Source organism: Dipteris shenzhenensis, chromosome 1 (assembly GCF_047967505.1).
Source record: "Dipteris shenzhenensis isolate YYH24624 ecotype China chromosome 1, Dip_SZ_1.0, whole genome shotgun sequence".
Taxonomy (NCBI): Eukaryota; Viridiplantae; Streptophyta; class Polypodiopsida; order Gleicheniales; family Dipteridaceae; genus Dipteris; species Dipteris shenzhenensis.
In genome coordinates this window covers 58,713,386-58,727,103 of record NC_141596.1, presented here as the reverse complement: position 1 = coordinate 58,727,103, position 13,718 = coordinate 58,713,386, and the positions used below count along the sequence as shown (strand labels likewise).

Genomic DNA, 13,718 nt, shown 5'->3' with positions numbered 1-13,718 from the left:
TATTATCGTTGCAAGTTGTATCTTACAGATGATGTATATTCTGGTATGGGCTATTTCTACCTATTTGTACTTTTTCAGCAGCAACCTAGGTAGTTTGTTGTTTTAAGAGTAGGGTATGTCCCGGGGACGTGAAAAGTGATGTAAAGTATCTTCGTAACTCAACCTATGCTTAACCTGGGGTTGACCATGGTTAAGTGTTGTAATGGTTTGGCCGTGAGGGACTAGCTAGAGGAAGTGCACACTTCCTAGAAATTCCTAGGGGCAAAGTCTAGGTGCACCACTAGGTCCTAGGGGCAAGGCAAAGGCTTTAAAAGAGGGGTCTAAAAGTTGGGCCCAAGGACAACCAATGTTGTCCTTGGTATGGGGGTTAGGACTTTAATGAAGGGGCAAATGGCAAGGAGGTGCCATCTGTCATGCATGTGTATGCATGCCCTTCCCCCACCTTCCATCTCTCTCCCCTCACTCTCCCAGAGAGGCTGAACGTATTCACTTATTCTTGTGCAGTTTTTGAGCTGTTTGAGCTGTTACAAGCCTGTTTCAGCCGTTTTGAGCCTGTTTTGGCTGTTCCAAAGCTAGTACGCACTTCTACGAAGTGCTAGAAGTCATTTTCCAACTTTCCAAAAAAAATAATACTGACTGTACGGACGATCGTACGGACATGTGCGGCTGCCTTCAACAGGTGCCCAAAGTCGTCTTTTGTTGTGTAACGTGTTAGACCTTTCTATACATGTTTCAAGCTGCGTGGTGGCTTCTGGAGCTGTTCTGGACCAGCGCAAGCTGCAGGAGAAACTTTCCCTGTTGCTTTTGGCATCCTCTCTTAGTAGGACTCAGGCACAGACACCGAGGCAATCATTTCGGGACAAATATGTGAACCATCTTTCCTCTATAGCTATTTTTTATTCACCCTCCGCTCTCTTTCTTCATTTCTCTCTTCTCTTGATTGCTGAAGACACCTGCACCCTGCGGGGAGCCTGGACAGAGGATAGGTGCGAGGAAGGAGCTCGCCCCTTTGCCACAGACAGCAAGAATTGGTTCCAGGTTCTGTTTTTCCTTGTTCTTTCTTGTTTTGCAGCTTTTTGAAGTGCATGTGTGTTGTTTGCAGTCCTTTCAGGACTCCTACAGGCTCTAGCAAGCACCCAGAGGCAAGGGTGCTCCTGTGGAAGGCCTAAGGACAATGTGGATGCATGTGATAGCCTTGAGGCTGCCTTGAGCTCAGTTTGTCAGAGGTATGGATGCCTGAGTATGCCTTGCCAGTGGGAATTCTAGTGGTGCACTTGGATTAGATGCCTTGAATTATGCCTTGCCAGTGGGAATTCTAGTGGTGCACTTGGATTAGATGCCTTGAAGACAAGTACAGGATTTGCAGAGAGGAACGGTGTAGGGTTGAACCCCTATTGTAAAGCATTTCCATTCAAAAGCATTAAATAACTACCGTAAGGGGCGCCAAGGCATTTGGGGCCAGAGGGTGCACTGTGTACTATTTTCATTGAGCAGGGGCATTCTAGCCTCACCTTTGTTGTTGTTGAAGTTTGTTTCTAAGTGTGCTAAGTGATTGAAGTGACTAAAGCTTGCATTGTGGCCATTTATGAAGTTTATGACTAAGTAGAAGAAGATCACTGCCCTTTTGTTAATCGAAGGACGGTTTCAGGGAGGTCTATGTTTCTCAACCCATTGGATTTGTAGAACCTGGCAAGGAAACCAAAGTATGCAAACTGAGAAAGGCCTTGTATGGCTTGAAGCAAGATCCTCTAGCTTGGTATGCAAAGATAGATGCCTTTTGAACCAAGCAGGGAATGCAGAATAGTCCACATGAGAGCACCCTCTATATAAAGAAGGAAGAGGGGGATTTGCTCATCATTGTTCTCCATGTCGATGACATGCTGCTCACTGGTACTAATGCTGCAAAAGTTGCAGATTTCAAGTCTGGATTACAACGGATGTTTGAGATGTTAGATTTGGGGTTGCTTCACTAATATTTGGACTTCCAATTTATCCAAGATGATAGAGGTATTGGGCTGTTGCAGTCCAAGTATATTGGTAAGCTCCTGGAACGGTTCAGATTTCAGAATGGAAAGCCCATCTCTACTCCTATGGAGCCGGGGCTTAAGCTATCCGTTCACTAAGCCAGTGAGCCTTTTGATGCCTCTGTTTACAACCAAGCTATGGGATGCCTTATTTATTTATGCAACACACGTCCTGACATTCAGTATGCAGTGTCCCACTTGAGCAGGTTGATGCACAGCCCAAAGACTTCACATTGGCAAGCTGTGAAATGTGTGTTCCGTTATCTAGAGGGCACCTGAACTCTTGGTTTGCTCTTTCCCAGGGGGTGACTTGCACTTACATGCTTACAGCTCAGGCACTCATGCATTTCTTGGTTAAGCAAGAAACAGTCTACAATGGAGACCTCTTCATGTGAGGCTGAGTACAGGACAGCCTTCACGACCAAGACATTTGCTGGGTGATCTTCATGCATCATTGGAGGAGCCTACTCCAATACTCACTGATAGTCAGAGTGCCAATGCAGTGGCTCTTTGGTCTTCTGCCCTACACAACAGAATGTGACAGATCTCTTCACCAAAGCATTACCTCGTCCAAAGTTTAAGGCTTTTCACAAAGCTTTAAACTTAAATTTGTTAGGTGATTGACGTTTACCTTATACATTGTGACATGGTCACTGCAAGGGGGGTGTTAGAAATATTTGTATTTCCTAAGGCAGTGGCTAACACAAGGGGCTAGGGGCACGTTTTTCCTTTATTAAGGTTTTTTATCCCTAACCTCAGTTAGAGGTTGAATTTGTAGGTGAGTTAGTCACCACACAACTTTGACCTGAGTTAGGGTTCATTCCAGGGTTTCATCTCTATGACTGACCTAGCTCTGTAGTTTATCTCTATGACTGACCTAGCTCTGTAGTTCATTGTTGTTGCTACAATTTCATTCCAGCTAGCTTCCGCTCCATCCTCTCGCATCCTCTCGCTTCCATTTCCGACATTGAGATCTCACAATAGAGACTAAAAATGCTGACTCACTACGTGTGCTTATTGAGAGAACACTTCAGATAGAGAGACAGGGTACATACAAATGTACAGCCAAACAGTTTCATATATAGATAACAGATCCTAAAGTACCAAACCTTGTCAAATCTGTACCAATCACCTACAGCAAACAATCGCTGAGCTAGGGCACCAAGCTCGGACTCTATTTGCTGCTCCTATTGTCGTAGAACTCAGTGGCTGCTCCAGATGAAGTCCTCTGCTGTCCTTCCTGTGCTACACAATCTGGCTCTTCCACACGATATATATCTGCCCCTTTGCGTGCTCCAAAAACACCTGCAAACTGAATTGTGCAATAGTTCTGCTCTTCACCCTGGAAGGTGACCTGCAGGCTGGACTGTTGTGGTGTATATCCCCTTGATCTCCCTCTGCTCCTCACCTTGACATGTGACCTGCAAGTGGGACTCACTGGAATGAGTGTTCTCCCCTGAGGAGCCTATTTATAGGCATGGATAGCCCCAGAAGTACCTGACTGGTTAGGCAGACTAGCCAACTCTGCCAACCACAGACTGGTCCTACCAACCAGCACATGGAATGCACTGCCAGGGCCCATTTATAGACCTGACAGTCCGCCACTTTCAGCAGCGGCATGTTCCAGTCAAAACTTACCTGTCTTTTTTTTGGGAGCAGGACCAATTCTGTGTCTGAAAACACCAGTCGGGTCTTTCGCAGACACAGTCAGCTATTTTTGGTGCACTCCATGCCGATAAGTAGTTGCATATATCAGCATACTTCCTAGCAGCGACTGAAGCCTTTGAAGGCCCCACAGACTGAAAGGTGTGTGACATATCTTTCTATTCTGTATATTTTTGTTGCCTCCATATTGCCAATAAGTAGTTGCATATATCAGCATACTTCCTAGCAGCCACTGAAGCCTTTGAAGGCCCCACAGACTGAAAGGAGTGTGACATATCTTTCTATTCTGTACATCTCAGTAGGATCTCAGTAGGAAGCAATCATCCTTGATTGCGATTTTGCCCAGCATCTCTGGCTGGATGTACTTGGCTCATCCTAGAGCAGTTTTCCCACAGTTGGATGTACTTAGCTTATCCTAGAGCAGTTTTCCCACAGTTGTCGTTGAATATATTTCTGTGTTCTACCTCTCCTTTCTATGCTGTACTTTTGCAGAATTTCAGTGAGTGAGTGCTTCTGTCTTGAGAGAGGTCAGTGAGGATTTGAATTCATTCTGCCACATTAGGGTTCCTGTCCAAACAGTCCCTACATTCTAACTCGGTATCAGAGCCAAAGTTGGCATCCTCGTGATCTGCTTCAACATACTGAAAGAATGTGTCCCTCCAACGGAAACACCATTTTAGTAAGGTGCTGTAAAAAGTCAGTTTTCTGCTTTAGGTGCTGCAATCACTTCACAGATTGTCAAGTCTTCTTTTCAGGCGCTTGCAAATGGAGGGAGTGGGAAATCGGACGGGAGCAACCATCCCATCTGGAAAGTAAAACTCAGAAGCACTTGGTTGCAAGGCTGATCTAGGAGATCACCCAAGGATTAGAGGTGAAGCCCAAGGACTCGACAGAGCCAACGACAAATGTTGTGACACCAGTAGATCCAGTGGCGGTGCGAGATTGGACACAGAGAGATGTGGAGGCACTCTCCATGTTAATCAGCACCACTGCAGATTCGGTCATACCCACATCCAACTTGCTGATACAGCAGCAGAGGCCTTGAAGATCTTGAAGGATCCATATGACACCAACAACACATCTCGCACCCTTTTCCTCCATAACCAACTGTTCATCATGAGGATGGATGAGGGGGATCAGATTCATCGTAGAGGGTGTAGGTCTGCACCTAGGTGTGCTGAAGATGCCTGGATCTCTGTCCTGCAGAAATTCTGCTGTGTAGATGGTACTCCCACTGCTCTTCACCATTGCAAAGTGATCTGCAGGCTGAGTAGACTCTGTAGGATTCTCTAGGCTGCTCTGGAAGCAGCCCAATGCAAGCACCAAAGAATCCCTGGACGGCCTATTTATAGGGAAAACCCCCCGGCACACTGACTGGTCCCTTGAGTCTAGGGCAACTAGCACCAAAGAATCCCTGGACGGCCCTATTTATAGGGAAAAAACCCCCAGCAGACTGACTGGTCCCTGAGGGCAACCCTGAGGGTAGAAGGGTTATGGGGCACGTTCTAAAGGTCCATCACAACTAATCTAGATTGCCACATGTCAAAATGTGCAGGATTCAACTTATTTAGCTTTTAGCTTTCTATATTCTCACCCCTCTTCCTCGTTCCTTCTCCTGCCAACTCTTCCACTCTAACTAGTCCCTACCACCACCTCCTCCTGCCATTCCTCTTCCAGACCTCCATTTCACATTCCCTCTACTAACACATGTGCCAACTGCATCCTTTTCTTTCTGGGTCCAAATCAATGAGCATCAATAGCCCTATGTTGAAATCGCTGACCAATTCCACATTTGACTCCCTTCTGAAACTGCACTTTACCTACTAGCCTCCAACTGCACATGCTATATGGGCTACATACCAAAAGGCCTGGTATAAGATACTATGCGCTTTTCAAAGGTGAAAATAATTTTTCCCTAGACGTGAAAGTATTGCATGATTAGAACAAGAGTCTTAAGACAGTTATGCTATTGTGAGAAGAATGGAATCATTCGATGTGGGGTCAGATTCTTATCGCATCATTGAATGTGACTCAAGGTGAAGTTGACCAGCAATTTTGTAAAACTTATCACAAGGCGTGGGGCAATTGAAAGTTGACCAAGGTACCAGAAGCTTTCTCAAGTACACTTAGTTTGCTTTTAGCAAAAGTCGCCAGGTTTGCTCTGACTCTATTCTCAAAGGCACAAAGCTGAATTGTATCTTTGAAGAGGGTAGCTATAATAGACTGCCTAGAATAATATATCTTGGCATATGATCAAATTTAGCTGTCTAAGATGCCGTAAATTTTAGACTTGTGAATGCGCAAGGTTGTGCATGAGATAGAGGTGTATTCTCTTGAGTATGTTGGAAAGGTCACCTCCCCATCTGTAAGCCCCCAAATGAGGAGAGCGTGGGGGAGGGAGACCTAGGGCAGAAGATGCCTAGAGAAGAGAGAGAGAGGGGGCTGCCACATGGGCAGCACAGAGGCTGTCATGTGGGCAGCAAGCCAAAGAAAAGAACCTGGCTGTCAGAAGCAGATCCATGGAGGACTGTCTTGCTGGAACAGGTCACGGATGACGTCAACAGTAGTACGGAACTGAGGCGCACACGTTTGGGCAGTTCAGGGTGCCGGCAAGGGGCGCAACAGGACAGGGCAGACCAGCAGAGGGAGTCGGCTATATGAAGAGGCTGGTTGGGCTGGTTGGAGCCAGCCAACCAGGCCTTATGTAGGGCAGACCTAGGGGCTGGGACCCTGCCTTGAAGTGAGGGCCAAAGCCCTAGTTTTGTGGGCCAGTGGGCCTGGTTAAGTGAGCCCTTTTAAAGCAGTTTTATAGCAGCCTGGTCGCCTGTTTGGGTCGGCCAGTTTGAGGCTGCTGGTCGGTTTTTTGGGGCAGGCCTTGTGCCCTATAAAAGGAGAGGCACTTGCCTCATTTGATCATCACTTGGAGCAGCACAAGTACCAGCAGAAAGGAGCAGCAGGGAGCTTGCCTTAGGCCTCATCACTGGAGGTAAAGGGAGCACACAGGAGCTGCAGACTTAGCTAAGAGTGCTGCCCACCTAGGCTGGTGCAAAGACAGCAAGGTGGAAGAGATCTGGACGGAAAGTCTACAGAAGCTCAAGGTGGAGCACGCGAGCGCAAGTCTAGAGATAGCCAGCAGATAGGAGAAGGACCTTGTGGTTAGATCAAAGGACCACACCATTGGTGGGACTCTGGATCTATCTCTTTTGTATTGTGTCCATAGTTTTGGACCAAAATATATTATTTTGGTGGTTTCTCTATCTGGCTGGTTCATTGTCTATTGATGACTCTGCACATCTATTTAATGCACATAAGTTAAGAAGTTTGTGATTCCACATCCCACACCACACTGTGTGAGCTCTTGGGCATTACTATAAGTCTTCCGCTGTGCGTACCCTCTGTTGGGTAATTTCTAACAGAGTAGTGTGCATGCATTTGTACGATATGTCTATCTATATGTATGGGGTCAATGTCTTTCTCATAAAGGAGTTGTGGTAAGTCAATTCCAAGGGTTTAGGAAGAAAGAACTGACAATGGCTTCCGAAGTTTAACTTCTAAGACAAACTATTGGATGACTCAGCTGGGGTATGCCTCAGGGCGGGTTTGGTTGATAAAAACATATGTTTTCTAACATCCTGATAAACGACATATGATTTGGACGCCATAGAGTGACAAAACGGTTCATTGTAAAGTGGAAGTTAACTAGAGGTACCAAGATGGGCAACTTATCACGGTGACTAGGTGATGAAGTTGTGACATTAAGTAAATTGCATTCTTAGCGCACAAATAGGTATAGCGTGTGCGCCATTAATTCATTTTATCATAAACCACGCTTTGACCAAACAAGAAAGCACACATGGTGACTGTAGTTCCGCTTTGTTTACATCAAGATGTCCCCAAGCACACGTGTCCCACATATGCCCTCGTGAGCCACGGTGTGGGCACACAAAGAATCGCAACTTTTGAGGTGCTAGCACTTACCAACGGACATGTATGTGTTTGTGTGATCGGGTAGCCGTTCAAGCTCTTCTAAAGTTAGTAAGGAGCGTTTTTTCTCTGCTTCTTTATTCCGAATCTGCATCTGTACCTGGCAAACGGAGAAGCAAACCCAGCAAACTTGATAAGAACCTTGAAAACACATCCAGTTGTCACTTTTCTTAGACACCTGACCGTATTGCGAATAATGAGAGGAATCTGTAGCAAAAATAAAGGTAGATGCACTAATCAAGAACCTGAGGAGGTACCTGTTTAAGTTTGCTACTTGTTTCCACCAATCTTCCTTGAAGCTCCACGAAAGCCTGCGCAAGGGGACAGGGTGTAAGAGCAAAGGCTGTAAGGACGCCAAGACATGCCCTGAATGTTAGAGAAAGGGCAAACCTCCTTATTGATTTCTGAAACGGCTGCCATAGTGCACACTGCACACGGATTCTCCAAGCCCAAGATCAAATTTCACAAGTTCAATTTGGAAAACGAGAATGCTTACTCAACCTTTGACACGAGTAACCTTAACCTTAGTTTAGATTGCTCATTCGCGCAAGATTTTGCTTGTTTATCGTGTCACTCTCTGAAATAAACGAGGCACTGCCTCAATCCTTTACTGATGGGACGAGCCCCGCATCTTGTCTAATGGCAATCCTCAAGGCTAATGAGACTCGCCTGTCCTACAGATCTGGGGTCTGATAATCACTCCATCCTTCGTGGTCGCAGGGAATCCCCCCCCAAAGCCAATGACATATGGAGATGGCGTAGTTCCGACAGTATAGTACATCCTGTGGTGCCAAGGGGTCATGGGCATCCAAGCTATACTGAAAGGCATGTAAATACCATGGCTTCCAAGCGATCTAAATATGCCTTTGACCCAATCACATCCATAATGTACCATTACCACGCTCTAAGATTAGATGGGATGGTTAGACCAAGATTATCCACATTGTCTTAAAGAACGGCAAAGAGTTCTTCCATATGGATAAAAAAACAATGCCTTTTAACTTGTCGCATTGTGACCAACGTTATCACTCTTGGTCTCCTAATCAAAGACCAAATGGTGATGCCTTGCAATCTCGCATGAATGCATTGCACTCTTCAGAAGGTTGATGCTTGCATCATTGATGTTGTCCTAAGCTTATGATAGCAACTCAACCACATAGTGCTTACTCTAAAGTGGATCAAGTTTAAATCATGTTATCACTAGATTTTGGCTATCCACGCCATGGATAGCAAGTCTATAGCCATTAATATGGTCTACATCATAAAATTGCACTCTCCACCTCATGTCATCAAAGGGAAGCATATATGGAGTGGAGAGGAGAAGGGAACATCATAACATCACACACTATACAAGACAAACATTGTGCACATACGGCATTAGCCATAATAGGAGCACATACTTTGTCTTTATTAATGGTAAGATTGTATAATGTAGGTATTTGTACACAGTAATACACAATTTTGTTATTACTTTTTGGGTCACAGTAATACACAATTTTGTTAAGTGCTATCTTTGTACCAAACTCAAGCAAACCTAGATTATTGGCTCATTCAGTTCTTTTATTGTCTCTTCTTTTTTTTGGGTGCAAAAGAGCATTGTATATGTTAAAAAATATATATTACTAACTTACTGTTGGACGTGCTAGCAAGTGCATGAAGCATAAGAGCATATGAAACTAAGAAAATAATAATTGACGGCATCCCAAAACCTTGAATAGGTAATCAGTGAATGAGCTACAATAAACCAAAAGCTGTGTTGCCTCCAAAAGCCTCAATAGCAAGAACAAGGACTGTTGCAAGACTAGCAGCCAGCAACAGCACCATCAACTCCATCATCAATGGCATGGCCATCAACATACATAGCAGCATGTACTATAGCTTGAGCAACCAACATGTTCAATGGCATGTTTAGTAATAGTGTGTGTAGTAACACTAGTTACAGTAGCAAATACAACTTACGCAGTGATAGCAAGTACAACAACACATCCTCCAAAAGAGTAAGCGGGGATAATACCAGCTCCTCCAATATCAAAAGCATATGTTGTATATTGGATCCTTCTATACACATAATATATTCCTCTTGTTAAAACACAGTATAAGAGATATGTCAAAGTTGGCATCAACATTATTAAAAACTATCCATATGGCCCAGAATGCATGTGCTTTCAAATTGACTTCTACCCATTCCTCTCTCCTTGTTTTGGAAGCACTGCAAAGAAAATAGCCTTTTAGTTAAGTGCTTTCCCACAAGCATGTAAATATTCTTCCATACTGCCCTTGTAGACAGGCAGACAACAAAAAGGTGGGCGAGACATCTCTCAGACATCTTCTATTGACCTGTAGGCTATGGCATCTCTTGTACCTTCCATTTGCCTTGCCTATCCTCAAACTCCTAGAGTTTGCCCATTCAACTTTGTCCAAGATGAGAGCCACATAAGGACTAGCATTTTCTCTAGAATTCTTGTGAGCCATATATCTTCAAATCTCCTATGCCATGAGAAGGTGTAGTATAGAAGTACTCAACTAAACTCTTTGCTAAAAAATTTTGATTTGAAATATAAGCAAAAACAATATTGAAAAATACTCCAATATGATCCACATGTTGTCCATGAGACTTTAATTGTATAATATTTGTTGCAAACCACTTTTGTTGATAATTAGATTCTAAATAACAATAACTCTAATTTTATAATGATGACATCTTGCAAAATAGTTTATATGTTGATGCAAGCACGACGCAAGTATGAGCTTCCTACATCATGAATTGAACTTTTTGGTCGCCCCCAAACACAATATTGTTTGCTTTATTCACCTCCAAACATTTACAAGCATGGAAAGCATTATACCCACAAGGTTACCTAAATCTTTAGTACTTTAGATTCAACAATTGAATTGATAAGTTGGACTTCCAATACAATAAGTAGACTACTAAGACCAATGGCTTGCACTTTCATTGAATGTTCTGAATTTGGTTGCATAACTGATATGAATGCATTACATACTTTTGTTGGTCAAATATCTCACATGCCTTTGCCATAACGACCATAGCATCAGGCATGAAGGCATGACCCAAGAAATAGGAACAACATTAGCATCATGTACATCCATAAAGAGAACACATCAACCATATGGGGTGCACTCCATGGACGCTTAGTGTTTTTATAACAAGAACGAACATTTATCTAGCATCATAAAAAGAGGATGAAAATCTATGAAAAATTTATACTGTAATGCTTGCCCAAAATAATACAAAGCTATTGCCATAGACAATATTAGAAAGTCCCCTACTTGCTCTTGGTTTCATCCACCATTTGGGACTAAAAATAGACATGAAAATGCTAAGAGATGGGGCTGCAACACTATTGTAAATGAGCTTAAAATGGCAGGAAACACTCCTTGAAAAACATTCAAGATTTCTCTTCCAAATATACCACATGATGAACAAGGTAATGGGCTATGGCTATAAGTTAACTACACATACACTTGTTGAAAATCCATGAAATCTGACTTTGAATGAGCAACATGAATTTCCTCAAGAATATAGTGCTTACATAACCCAAAATATTCTCATCAATGATGCCTTACACAAATAGACTTTAGGCCTCAATACCTCATACATCTGTTCATCACTTTTTTCTTGGCTTTTCTTACTATAGCAGCTTGATGCATTCAATTCCAAAATATCCAAAAAAATCTTTGCCCCTTTGATAGGCATACTGAAGTACAGCTTGCAGTTTCTTGCTCTACATATATCTTCTCGTATCACCTTAACTTCATTTGATATCACTTTCTCCATTCTTGCATTCACTTGACACAAACATAAGTGGCACACCCTTACACATTTCAAATAAATGTAAGGTCGATTTGCACTTTATGAATGTTGGTGATCATTCAAATATAAATTCTAAGACAAAGACGTTATTAAATGATCCCCATACATTTGATGATGACTCAAACGCCCACCAAAAACATGTCGAGAGTTAATCACAATGGCACGGCTTTTCAAATCGACCTTTGGTTGATTTGATGATCACTCACACACATAAACACAAGTGGCACATCCATACATACTGAAAATTGACCTAAGGTCGATTTGCACTTCATGAATGCTACTGATCATTTGAATATTAATTCTAAGACAAATACATTATAAAATGTTGCCCACACATTACACACATACCTATGTAGATGCTCACTCATACAAACACACACAAACATATTTCAAGACACATCCACGCATAAGTCGAATCGTCGACCTTGGGTCGACAAATGAAGTGATAGCTTCAAGTGTTTAACACAATTGCTACCATCATCTAACTTGTCTAGAAACTCTTCCATGATTTTCTCATCATAATTGGTCCATATTTTTCTTTTCTTCATGCATTTCATCATGAGATGATGAATTTCAAAAAGATATAACAATGTGGTACAACTTGCATAGATTTGGCACACCGTGTTTGATGCATAGCTCGTCCTTTTGTCATGGCTTACATTTATATGCGTGCACTTTGCCATTTAAAACAACACTTCAACCTAAAGTTTCTATGACTATAGTTGAAGGCTTTGCAATAGGTATGTGCATCATCTTTTTGAGAACAATCATCTTGACGTATGACCCTCATATGACCTTAGCAACACCCTTGCCTCAGTTCTTGATAGAAAAAGAAGTCAACTTAACCTTTTTGCCTTGCTGCGACCTCACGAACAAGAAATTGTTGATAATCTAGAAAATTGCTTGAAATTTTCTGGATGCCTAGGAAATTGCTCGGATGCTGCTACATTTGATTGTGTGAATGTGCTTGAATACTACTCAGATATCAAAAAATGCTTGATTTTCAAAAATAACCTAAAACACCTAATTTTTTGAAAATGCAACTTTAATATTTGGATTGAAACTTCTATCACGTTGTGTAATTAGATTTCAGTGAAAATTCCATTGGTATGAGATAACAAGAATGGCCTCAATACTACATGAATGCAATGAACTTGTCATTTGCTTCTACTTGCAATGCTTGGCAAGGCCCCTATTTTTCTTCAAATCAAGTCACCTATCAAGGCTTCTCCCACTCCAAATTAGTTGTGGGGAAAAGAAGAGGGGCAAAAAGCAACATGGCAAAAGGGGGAAAGGAGTTTCAATTAAAGACGAATGGAGTGTAGGCATTAAAGAGGGAGCCACATGAGATTTTGGGGCGGGGGGGAGGGACCACTTATGATTTGTTGATCAAAGGGGGGGGTGATAATTGGATTCAAGGGTGATGCAATGCAACATGACTGAACTGATGCTAGAATGTCCTGAAGACTGATCTGCTGATCTGAACTACTCATGGAAACCATGTCCAAGATATGCTCCATGTCAGAGGCGAAAGCATCAGTGATGGATGCTAGAATGGAACCACGTGAAGAGCTAAATGCACTAGGGCATAGATCTCCCCATGCTACTAGAGATGTGAGTGCCTCGTACTAAGGACTTACCTTCTGAATAACTGCATGATCATAACTGAACTCCTACTGTGTATCTGCATCTAATGTGACAATCAATGGAGTCAGATACATGCATGAATATGATGGTTGTGCATCGTAAGAATTAGTCTGTGCTGATGTAGATGGGACGGCTTGCCAACAAATGTGCATGATAAAAAAATGTGGGCTAATCCATGCTAACATGTGGAACAGTTGTGTCCAATCTCTCAAGACCAATGAGGCTCTAGTCTGCGTCATAAACCGGTACATACCCTGTGGCAATGAATGGTTGAAGAAGGTTATCTTTCCACTCACAAATCTCATCCAAAGTCATGACTAGTATTGTGTGATGTGAATAACTCCATGCTAGAGACAGTGTGGTGCTCTGTACAAAAGGCTTATTCATTTATCGATAACAATGTGTACCCATGAGAACATTGTAGAGAGCTACCAATGGGGTATTATGCTCGAGCTACCGCATTGGGGGATTACACTAAATGATGAAAACCAAGTCATGTGAGAACATGTGTATGCCAAAGATCAAGCCTATTATAAAGTGATGACAACTAAGTGTCGGCAGTAGCC

At 42.8% G+C, this 13,718-nt stretch overlaps 1 protein-coding gene across 1 annotated transcript in view; it reads right to left on the bottom strand.

Moving 5' to 3' along the window:
* Positions 1 to 8,148, bottom strand: part of LOC147906112 (prefoldin subunit 1-like) — a 41,757-nt gene extending 33,609 nt beyond the window's left edge. The window contains exons 1-3 of the mRNA XM_087383231.1: positions 8,064 to 8,148; positions 7,931 to 7,984; positions 7,668 to 7,773 (exon numbers count right to left, since the gene is read on the bottom strand). Coding sequence (XP_087239357.1) covers positions 7,668 to 7,773; positions 7,931 to 7,984; positions 8,064 to 8,093 — 190 coding nt within the window. The 5' untranslated portion in view covers positions 8,094 to 8,148. The remainder of the gene's footprint in view (positions 1 to 7,667; positions 7,774 to 7,930; positions 7,985 to 8,063) is intronic.
* Positions 8,149 to 13,718: the final 5,570 nt, after the last annotated feature.